General features: G+C 47.4%; 1 protein-coding gene across 1 annotated transcript; it reads right to left on the reverse strand.

The window, feature by feature from the left end:
- Positions 1 to 516: 516 nt before the first annotated feature.
- LOC121305361 (coiled-coil domain-containing protein 120-like) lies at positions 517 to 10,622 on the reverse strand. Its single transcript, XM_041236959.1, is given in 14 exon segments — positions 517 to 698; positions 809 to 1,711; positions 1,869 to 1,939; positions 1,942 to 1,978; positions 2,523 to 2,685; positions 2,970 to 3,026; positions 3,534 to 3,762; positions 4,358 to 4,477; positions 5,855 to 5,934; positions 6,005 to 6,103; positions 6,265 to 6,357; positions 6,633 to 6,810; positions 8,438 to 8,727; positions 10,378 to 10,622. Coding segments are annotated over 11 exon segments (1,914 nt in total). The 5' UTR covers positions 6,314 to 6,357; positions 6,633 to 6,810; positions 8,438 to 8,727; positions 10,378 to 10,622; the 3' UTR covers positions 517 to 592.
- Between the last annotated feature and the right edge of the window lie 1,010 nt (positions 10,623 to 11,632).

Genomic DNA, 11,632 nt, shown 5'->3' on the forward strand with positions numbered 1-11,632 from the left:
TGTGTTCGCATTGATCTGCCCCCGCCAACCCTGACTACAATAAAACATTCACACAGCATCCAAACCTTTTCTTTTTTTTTTTAAATATATATTAAAAAGCAATTTGATACGTCCAGAAAATATTGTTCACTTTAAAACAAGCTCCACAAATTTAGTTTTTTTTTTTTTTTTTTGTGCATTTCTCAGCAGAAAAATACAAAACTGCAGCATGTTTTATTTGAAGAAGGTAATTTAAAATCAGGGAGCATGGATTCTAATAAGTTAACAACTCAGAGCTGTTGTAGCTAATTCTGTTAAAACAGCGAGTTAACACTGCCTGTCTGTACCTCATTACTTTTTCTGTATCTCCCTGTGCCTCTCTGCCTGCCTGCCTGCCTGCCTGCCTCTCTCTCTCCCCTCTCTCTCTCTCTCTCTCTGCCTGCCTGCCTCGATCTCTCTCTGTCTACCTGCTGCTCTCTCTCTCTGCCTCTGCAACGCTCTCCCTCTGCCCCGCTCGCTCTCTCTCTGCCTGCCAATCTCCCTCTGCCTGCCTCTCTGCCCCTTCTCTGCCCCCCTCTCTCTCTCTGCCTGCCGCTCCCTCTCTGCCCGCGTCTCAGACGAGTGTCCCTGGTGAAGGCATGTCAATGCCTGGCTCTGCCAGGCTCATGTCCTGCAGCCGAGTGTCGAAACGATCCTGACAAAGAGAGAGCTCCAAGTGCCTGCGGGAACAGAGAGAGAGAAAAACAAATAAATACATTCCTTCCCGTTTTTTTTTTTTTTTTTTTTTTTTCCAGCGGTTTGTAGCAGGTTAAAACAAAGAAGCACCCACCTGATGTGAAGGGGGTTCCCGTGAAAGCTCAACGACTGGGAGAGCTGCTGGTGCGGATCCTGACAGTACTGGTCAGACTGGGACTGCCTGGGGGGTTGCTGATAAAGCCTCCGCCTCCCGAAATCCTGCCCCCTGCTCTGGGGAGGCTGCCCCGCCCTGCCGTGGGCCAGCGCGTTTCGGATATACCAGTCCTTGAGCCCCTCCAGGGCCAGCGCCTTGTGCAGGACGTGGCTGGACTCCTCCCCTCTGCCACGGGACCCCCCCAGCTCACTCGGAGCCTCTGCAAAATCCCGAATCCCTCCCCGGTGGTGTCGGAGCTGGTGATCCAGCAGCTGCTGCTGCTGCTGCTGCTGCTGCAAAGGGATAAAAGGTCCACATGATTTAGTCCGGGTCACTTTGACCCGACGGACCTCCCCCCGGCCCCTCAGCAAAGGGCTGTCGTTGCCGGCACCGGAGCGGTTCTGGAAACCGCTGTAGAAGCCCGCGTGGTTGGTCGGCGAGGGGGCGAAGTCCCGATGAAGGGGTGCGGGCGAAGCCGCTGGAAAGTCCACCCAAGTCCGTCCCGTCTGCTGCTGCTGTTTCTCCCACACATAATCCAACAGGATGTCGTTGTAGGACCTGCCGGCCACAGAATCCCGCACCCTGCCTTGCTCCGGCGGCCTCAGCGTTTCCGAGCTCTTGAAGGGCCCTCGAATCCCCCTGCCCCCGGGCTCCTGGAAGGCAGAGCGGTCGAGGAGGGCCTCGGTGCTGTTGCTGCGGTGAGTTCGGGCGCCGTTCAGGAAGCCCCCTCGCTCAAAGGACCCCGCCGGCACAGCTGCCGTCTCCTCTTGCAGCGGCAAGGGGAGGGGTCCTTCGGGGGTGTCCGACCACTGCCTGAGACAAAGGCCGTTGGGGGTGTCATGCCTGGGGGTGAGGGGGGGGGAGAAAGAGAGAGTGAGAATCGATTGTTTGACGCTGGACTCAAAGCCATTTTTTCAAGTTCCAAGCTTCGTGATCCCTGGGCTTTGCATCGTAAGAGACATGGGCAGCCGAGTAATGAAGCAGAAACGGGATACCCCACCTAAAATGTCCGCCACTGTGGGTGGTCCTGGGTAGGAGGGGCGTGGCCGGGATGCTCCTCCCCTCTACATCGAGAGCATCGAGATGCTCCGTGGTAGAGTACAACTCGGGCTAGATCTCCCCCCCACCCCTCTCTCCCCTTTTCTCTCCCCCCTCTCTCTCCACCCCTCTCTCACTCTCTCGCTCTCGCCCTCTCTCAGTGAGAGAGCCCCCTCTCCTAATTATCTCGAGAAGGAGAGCGAGAGGTGAGAGAGAGACTCGTGAGAGAAGAGGACAGAGAGAGAGAGAGGAGAGGAGAGTGAGAGAGGAGATCTCCTCTCAGAGGAGAGTGGGAGAACAAAACAGATTTTTAAATATATATAGAGAGAGAGCCCTCCCCCTCTCCTCTCGGAGAGCGAGGAGAGAGGAGAAGAGCGAGAGCTCTTTAAAGGGGAGAACAAAACAAATTTTTAAAAATTGCAGAGTTAATGCAGCAAATATATATATATATATATATATATATATATATAATATTATATATAAAAATATTAACAAAATTAGAATGTAAGTTATTGTAATACAGTTAAAAGAGATGATGCCATCTAGAAAGGCTCGTTAAAATTTACAAAAAATGTAGCCCTTTCTCATAAGACAGTAATGTGAGAAATGCACGGACCTTGCTGTGCTGGCCACAGAGCTGCGTCGAGTCTTTATTTCATAGTGCACCTTCACAGGGGACAGCTGGCGGCTCACCCTGAAATCGGGGCTCCCCCAGCCCAGCCGAGACTTGGGGGGAGAGGGATGGTCCGGCAGGGGCTTGGAGCTGGAGAGGGGTTCGTCTGAGCAGAGAGGAACAGTCGTTAGATTGGTGGTTTGAGAATTCAACGTTACCCATAACATACCTCTATAACCACACAATCCCATTATTGCACATGCGATCAGCTTAATTTGTTACAAAAGGAAAACTGAAGGACAATTTAAACCCGCATGAGTTAACAGGGGACCGAATTCACAACGCATGACTCCAGCGCTCCGAGGAAGTGCAGGAGATACCCAGGCGCTCTTCCTACGGGATTCTGCAGGTCGAAAGCGTTAGTCCTTGCGGTTCGGAGAGGCCACTCACCGCTCTCGTGGCCCGTGGTGTTGGACACAGAGCTGTTCTCCGAGTGCAAGCAGTCATCTAGCACAGAACAACAACAAAAAAAAAGAGAGACAGAAATCAGATTTCTGCACCCTGAAACCACAGCTGGGGTCCCCCCAATCCTAAAATTCTATAAACACACACACAGACACACACACAATGTCTCTCACACACACACACACACGACCCCCTTTAGTATTGACCAGCGTTCTGTCCGTGTCACAAGGCTTCCTGTTATCCACTTGGCCAACTTCCTGTCTCCAAACACCCCCGCGAGTTCTCACGATACAATGCAACACAATACATTGAAAAGATTGTCATATCACACAACGTGGGAGTGCTAGGGCCCTGTGCATGTACACACGTGTGTGTGTGTCTATATCTCTCTCTATTTCTCTCTCTATGCAGAAGGAAAGTCTTTATTAAAACTTAACTCACTATTTTAATAAGCCACAATGTTTAAGTCTGAAAGTTTCATCATTCTGCCCAGCTATTTCCTCCAGATCCCTTTCAAACACCTGCAAGTCCATTAAGATCCCTGCTCACCTTGCAGCAGCATGGCTGCCCTCTGCATGGGTTTCCTGCCCAGTTTGACTCGCCGCTCGTTGATCAGCTCCTCCAGCTCCTGCAGCCTGCGGGTGGCGCTAGAGAGCACCTGCCGCCTCGTTCTGAGCTGCTCCGCCCCCAGCTCCGCCCCCCCAGCCAGCCGCCGGGCTGCCTCCACGATTTGCTGCTGCAGAGAGAACTGGCGCTCCATGTCCTCGAGCCAGGACTCCTGAGACAGACAAAGAAAGACAGGAAGGGGAGGGGGAAGGAAAAGAGAGAGAGAGAGAGACAGACAGAGAGGGAGGAGGAGAGAGAGACAGACAGAGAGAGAGACAGGGAGGGCTTCCCTCGTTACAGTACAGTGCAATGCATTACAGTAAAATAGAATACAGCAGTGGTACTTGACTCCGGTCCTCGAGATTAATTCCAGTCCTGGTCTTTATTCCAACCAGGTCCTATATAAGTTAATTGCCTCTTAGCAGTTTCAATTAACTACATCAGAACCTGATTGGAGTAAAAACCCGGACTGGATCTCGAGAGCCGAGTACCCCTGCAATACAGTATAATACACAACAACACATAATTAGTTACCTCCCCATTGAACTTCACCAGCAGCAGCCACACACATATCACTGGGAGTGCAGCTCTCACACAAAGCATTCGAAACGTTTAAACCGTACAGGGGAAGAGATTTCTAATCAACAAGCTTCAGAGCAGGATTGTATGAATTTATAGAAGCCATATCGAACTGATCTGCAGTCTATACCAACCATTCAAATAAATGATACCCCCCCCGTGTTGAATTAATAGAACATTCCACCCACCTCTCCCTTTGCATTCGAGGTGCTGGGGATGCGATAGGACCCTCCCAGTCTGCGTCTGACATGGGGGGGTCTCTCTCCAGATTGCAGGGGGTACTCATTAGGAAGCTCTCCAGTCAATTCCTATGCAAAAAAAAAAAAAAAAAAATAAAAAACTTAAAAATCAATAAAAAACTCCTGGCAAAAAATCATTGCAATATGAATAATACTAGACTTCATTGAGGGGAGCTCTGAACCCCAGGACTGGGTGCAGCAGCAGCAGCAGGGCTAGTGTGAGTTTCTAACCCTGCTCAAACTCCTGGCTCCTGATCATTGCAATATTAATAATACTAGACTTCATTGAGGGGAGCTCTGAACCCCAGGACTGGGTGCAGCAGCAGCAGGGCTAGTGTGAGTTTCTAACCCTGCTCAAACTCCTGGCTCCTGATCATTGCAATATTAATAATAATAGACTTCATTGAGGGGAGCTCTGAACCCCAGGACTGGGTGCAGCAGCAGCAGCAGCAGGTGCTAGTGTGAGTTTCTAACCCTGCTCAAACTCCTGGCTCCTGATCATTGCAATATTAATAATACTAGACTTCATTGAGGGGAGCTCTGAACCCCAGGACTGGGTGCAGCAGCAGCAGCAGCAGGGCTAGTGTGAGTTTCTAACCCTGCTCAAACTCCTGGCTCCTGATCATTGCAATATTAATAATAATAGACTTCATTGAGGGGAGCTCTGAACCCCAGGACTGGGTGCAGCAGCAGCAGCAGGGCTAGTGTGAGTTTCTAACCCTGCTCAAACTCCTGGCTCCTGATCATTGCAATATTAATAATACTAGACTTCATTGAGGGGAGCTCTGAACCCCAGGACTGGGTGCAGCAGCAGCAGGCAGGGCTAGTGTGAGTTTCTAACCCTGCTCAAACTCCTGGCTCCTGATCATTGCAATATTAATAATACTAGACTTCATTGAGGGGAGCTCTGAACCCCAGGACTGGGTGCAGCAGCAGCAGCAGGGCTAGTGTGAGTTTCTAACCCTGCTCAAACTCCTGGCTCCTGATCATTGCAATATTAATAATACTAGACTTCATTGAGGGGAGCTCTGAACCCCAGGACTGGGTGCAGCAGCAGCAGCAGGGCTAGTGTGAGTTTCTAACCCTGCTCAAACTCCTGGCTCCTGATCATTGCAATATTAATAATACTAGACTTCATTGAGGGGAGCTCTGAACCCCAGGACTGGGTGCAGCAGCAGCAGCAGGGCTAGTGTGAGTTTCTAACCCTGCTCAAACTCCTGGCTCCTGATCATTGCAATATTAATAATAATAGACTTCATTGAGGGGAGCTCTGAACCCCAGGACTGGGTGCAGCAGCAGCAGCAGGGCTAGTGTGAGTTTCTAACCCTGCTCAAACTCCTGGCTCCTGATCATTGCAATATTAATAATACTAGACTTCATTGAGGGGAGCTCTGAACCCCAGGACTGGGAGCAGCAGCAGCAGCAGGGCTAGTGTGAGTGTCTCACCGCTTCTTGCAGACAGAGTTTCTTCAGATCCACGAGACGGGATCTCAGAGCGCTCTGTAGCGCCCTTTTCCTGTCGAGTAACCCCAAGACTGGGTACAGCAGCAGCAGGGCTAGTGTGAGTTACTAACCCTGCTCAAACTCCTGCCTCCAGCTCAGCGACGCGGTCCGAGCGCAGTTTTGAACCCAGGTCAGAAGATTGAGGGTCTGGGGGTGGGGGTGGGGGTGGGAACGGAGAATCAAAGAGAGGATCTACAATGACAAACAAGTAGATTTGACACAAAACAGCAGTAATTTTAAATAGAAGTCCAGAACGGAGCTCTGAGTTATAAAATCTTCACACACAAAATCTGAGGCAACAGAATTTCAAATGCTTTCTTTAATTTTATTATATTTATATAAACCATATTAACCCAAGGAGCCAAGCCCTGTTGACGTGATCAGGTGACCTTTGACCTCCATGTCATGTGCCTCCAGTGTGGTCCTGCCACTAATCGAACGTTTACCTGAGGGGGGGGGGGGGGGGGAATAAAAAAACACAACACACACAAACATTACATCGAATGCAATCTTTCATTCAATAAACACGAGCTCTCAAAACACACACAGCATAATGTCAATCTCTTCATTTAATGCCAGGCGTGTGTGTGGGTGCCCGAGCGAGTCACTTCACCTCCTTGTGCTCCGTCCTTCGGATGAGACGTCAAACAAACGAGGTCCTATTGGATAATAATAATAATAATAATATAATACTAATAATAATAATAATAAACTCGCTTACCTTGCTGTGCAGATCATGAATGCTGTCGTGAGTCAGACTGGTTTCCGTTCAGCGTCGACCCGCCTATGACAGGAGCCAGCCTCTCTCCCTGGCAGAATCACTGCTCCAACACAGGGCTCTCCAGTCCTGCTGCTGCTGCTGCTGCTCTGTTTTATTTTTCCTGCCCTGCAGCTCAGACCTGCGGAAACCAGGAGAGAGGAGACCAAAGACATCAGGCGTCTGAGATGCTACTTTCACTGTATAGAGAGACAGGAGCGTCTTGGCTTGTCCCCTCTCCTCCTCCTCCTCCTGCTGCTGCTTCTATCCCTGACACAGCAACACTGCCTAACACAACACCATACCCAGACAATATTGCCAAGTTTACAGGGATGGGAATCAGACTCCCGTTGCACAGCAGTGTGATCCAGCCCTGGTTTCGCTAGGAGTTTAATAATAAGGCACACCTGAGCTTGTTAGCTGTGCGTGCTGGGGCTGATCAAGCTGCTAGTGAAACCAGGACTGGATGACACTTCTCTTAGTGTCTAAATCTTGCAGGATATCCCGGCAAGCCCTGGGAATGGAAGCCAGAGAGGAAAAGGAAGTGGCCCCACCAAGAGAGAGAGAGAGAATTCTAGTGGAAACGTTTGCCACTGAATTATGTTTTAGTATCCCCAATCAACCTCACAGTAAAACCTGGAGTCTTATTTCCACGCCAGTTCATTCTTTGCACAGTTTCCTCGCTCGCCAGCGACAGGGCTGGCAAACGCATTCCCAAGCAAGGCTCTCCTCTCCTTCGTCTCCGCTTATAAAACCTTCCAGCTCTCCTCTCCAGGTTCACTTCGATATTCTCTCTTCTTCATTCAATTACCCGTGTGGAACTGGCAATGTGACAGAACTGCAGATCGTCTCCAGGTCTCACTAGCAGCTTGATCAGCAGCTTGATCAGCCCCCAGTGTTTCTAGGTAACAAGCTCAGGTGTGTCTTATTATTAAACTCCTAGTGAAAGCAGGACTGGATCACACCGCTGTGCAGCGGGAGTCTGATTATTAAACTCCTAGTGAAAGCAGGACTGGATCACACCGCTGTGCAGCGGGAGTCTGATTATTAAACTCCTAGTGAAAGCAGGACTGGATCACACCGCTGTGCAGCGGGAGTCTGACCAACAGCCCTGAGAGCGAAAGAAAGGGGCCAGCATAATATTTGCAGAACAAAAACGCTCGGCAAGAACTAGAGAGATCATGTCATCACAAAAGGCATTTTATTTTATTTATTTTTTTAAATACATAATCCATAATGAAAAAGTGCATTTTTGTACCACCTGTTGCTAGCCTTAGAAACACAATACAAGGGCTGTGAATATTTGATGCAGAGTGACACACACACAATTAAACCGATATTGTCCAAGTCTGAAAGTTGAACAGTTTAGCTTGTTAACAGCACTAGTCTGCCAGCTGCTTCCCAGCACGCACTAACTTCCACCCACCTGAATGCTATTTTAGGAGAGCAGGTACAAAGCAGAGAAGAAGAGAAAAGAGATATTTGAAAGAAAACTCTCTTTCTCTTCGCTCGCTCACAATGGCTGTTGATTACCTGGGTGCCAGCTGTCAGAGGTAATTAAACACCACGACTCGCCTCTCCTGAGAGATTAAAATCAACAGCTGCATTATCATCAGCCCCCCCCCCCCCAACAAAACACGCTAAACGGCATCTTCTCACTTTTTACATTTTGAAGCTTTTCCACTAGAAGTCTTTCTCGGCGTCTTCAACAGAAACACTGAAACGTCTTTAGAAATAAATGCATGCTTAGGAGATCAACCTGTTTTTACCAAAGCAGGCAGAGCCGAGCGATTACAGCGAGGGCTGCTTCTGCGGCAGCCAGCTCAGTCCCTCCCTCGATCCGACCCCAACGAGACAAGCTTAAATCCGCAGCTTCCAAGAAGAGATTGGGAGCTTCTCGAACAGACGGCTTTCAAAATCATGAAAAGAAGAAGAGTTGTGGTGGGTGACGATAGGATTTCGAAAGAGAGTTTACACTTGTGAGCCTCTCTTCTGTTCTGGGAGGTCCTTGGCGAGAAGCGCAGAGCACAGGAGCCTTTCTGGGACAGTAAACAGCCAGCTGGGAGACAAATGTTTTGTGTCGTAAAACAAGCAAAGTAAAAACTCGTCAGGCCATATAATTTGAGTAATTATACCAGTGTGTGAGAAAGGGTCGCTGAGAAACAGGGCCCAGCCCTACGAAACTCTTCAAAATGTTATTCTCCTTTTTACTTCAAGAGATCACAGCCAACAACTTCATTCTATAACCCTTTCATGCACAGCAAACCCATATTCAGCAGAGGCTTTTATCCAAAGAGACTTACAAAAGACTAAAGGGGGGGGGGGGGGGGGGGGGGTTACCCTGCATCATGAAAGCATGGGAAAGCTTAGGGAAGCATTGTAAAGTACAGAGAGGTCTGGTAAAGCATATGGAAGCATTGTAAAGCACAGAGATGTCTGGTAAAGCATAGGGAAGCATTGCAAAGCACAGAGAGGTCTGGTAAAGCATAGGGGAGCATTGTAAAGCACAGAGAGGTCTGGTAAAGCATAGGGAAGCATTGTAAAGCACAGAGAGGTCTGGTAAAGCATAGGGAAGCATTGCAAAGCACAGAGAGGTCTAGTAAAGCATAGGGAAGCATTGTAAAGCACAGAGAGGTCTGGTAAAGCATAGGGAAGCATTGTAAAGCACATTCATAACAGGGTCAAAGCTTGTGAAGAGCAACAGGCTACTCTGCAGATTTACTGCTGCGAACTTTTACAAGGGTTGCACGAGTATTGCATGCTTCAGATAATGATTCAAATCATCAACGCTCTGAATAGGGAAAGCATTTGCATTTGTGATGCGGTCAGCTGTGGGTTACGTCACCTCCATGAAGGGCTGTTTGCACAAGCCCTGCCCGACAGCTGTAGGGTTACAGCACTGCAAACGACATTAACGCAGATACGATACATTCGAGAAGTGTTTCAGTGCTTCTGTTGAAGACTTCTGCTTAGAAACTATTGCCATCTATTGAAGAAGCCAACATTGCAATAACATTTGTTTCCTAGTTACAGTGTAACACGCTTGCATTTCCAGCGGCTATAACACCTGTGGTTAGTTAATTAACGCAGCGATACCCAACATTGCAGCTAAAGTCCTTTATAATGTGAAACACAACGTGCACAATGTAAGCAACGCTGTTAACTGAAAAAATAAAACACGTGTATTTGCACAAGATCGCCCGTTATTTACATAAAACACCACGTTCCCAGGATACGCCGCGTCTGTTTGTTCTGGGGCTTCGGGTTTAATGTTCGCAGTGCGTCTTGACTCATGTTACGGGAATAACAAAAAAAATAAATAAACAAATAAATAAATAGTATTATTAAAGACTTTTCCCCTTCCAATTTATTTGCCCCGCGTAGCGTATTCGTTGAAAATAAAGAAACTATCTCTGTTGAGACCGAGTTGCTATGCGTTTATAATTCAATTCTAAATATTTGCACCGTGCGTGCTAACTTTGCATTACAAGGACAGCAGCACTACAACGCTTCAGTTTACCATGCAAACACCCCCTATCACACGTACCCCGTTTTTTTGTTTTTTTCTTCACGGTCTCGTTACTTACTAGCTAACGCGTCTCAATTTTTTTCTGTTGTTGTTGGCAACGCATACGTGGTAAACTATTAAAAGAAATAGAACACACACACACACACAGAGACAGAAGAAATGCCAACTCAAGGATCTTACCTTTGTTTATTTTTTAAGTGAGGTGCCAAGTAATAAATAAGATTTGCGTTTTCTGGGCTGTCCAATAATTTAAAGCTTTCAAGCTTTCCGCATTGTATGTGGCTATAGTAATAACAGTTGTCGCACGTCAACTCCACTAAAAATGCTAATTACATTACTATATATATAGATGTATACGTTTTTTAAATGTAAAAATTAACCCCTTGGCTTGCAAAAGGAACTAGCACTCAAACTCGTGCGCCCGGTCACAGCTATAGGCTTTAAACAGACCGACCCATCTCGGGGGCGTACCTTTCCCGTTTTGTAAAAAAAAAAAATAATAATAAAAAATAACAAAAAAAAATAAATAAATAAATAAATAAATTAATTAATGAACAGAAATACAATTGTTTTGTTTTGGAAACAAAAACAAACGAAATTATGTTTTTTTCTCGCAAAAACGAGCTTTGCGTTGGTTTGACCAGGATAGGTGTTTCTAGGGGTTTGATAACATCCCAAAACTATTGTAGGGTCTTAACGAAAATCCATTTGTTTTGTTTTGCTTTAAATACACTGGTATTTCGTTTTTCTCGAAACGCACCAGTTGGTTTGACCCGTGATAGGTGTTCTAGGGGTTTTGATAACATCCCAGAAATTCCTGAGTCGAGTTTTTTTTTTTTTTTTTTTTTTGGGGGGGGGGGGGGGGGGGGGGGGTAAGGGTCCCCAATAATTACAAGATTTCTAATGTTGCGCCTCTGCCAGTGAACGCATTTTATTATAGTCTGTAGGTAATCTGTCCCCCGTGGTTACAAATTCCTGTCTAAAAATATCTGGGCATGTTACCATTAAAAAAAGAAAAATCTACATTCTCGTGTCCCCAATAATTACAAGATTTCTAATGTGTTAAACATGAACTGGATGTAATATTAGATCAATAGGGTTAGACTCCTGATCATTGCAATATTAATAATACTAGACTTCATTGAGGGGAGCTCTGAACCCCAGGACTGGGTGCAGCAGCAGCAGCAGGGCTAGTGTGAGTTTCTAACCCTGCTCAAACTCCTGCCTCCTGATCATTGCAATATTAATAATAATAATAGACTTCATTGAGGGGAGCTCTGAACCCCAGGACTGGGTGCAGCAGCAGCAGCAGGGCTAGTGTGAGTTTCTAACCCTGCTCAAACTCCTGGCTCCTGATCATTGCAATATTAATAATACTAGACTTCATTGAGGGGAGCTCTGAACCCCAGGACTGGGTGCAGCAGCAGCAGCAGGG

This window comes from Polyodon spathula, chromosome 43, assembly GCF_017654505.1.
Source record: "Polyodon spathula isolate WHYD16114869_AA chromosome 43, ASM1765450v1, whole genome shotgun sequence".
In the NCBI taxonomy this organism is placed as follows: domain Eukaryota; kingdom Metazoa; phylum Chordata; class Actinopteri; order Acipenseriformes; family Polyodontidae; genus Polyodon; species Polyodon spathula.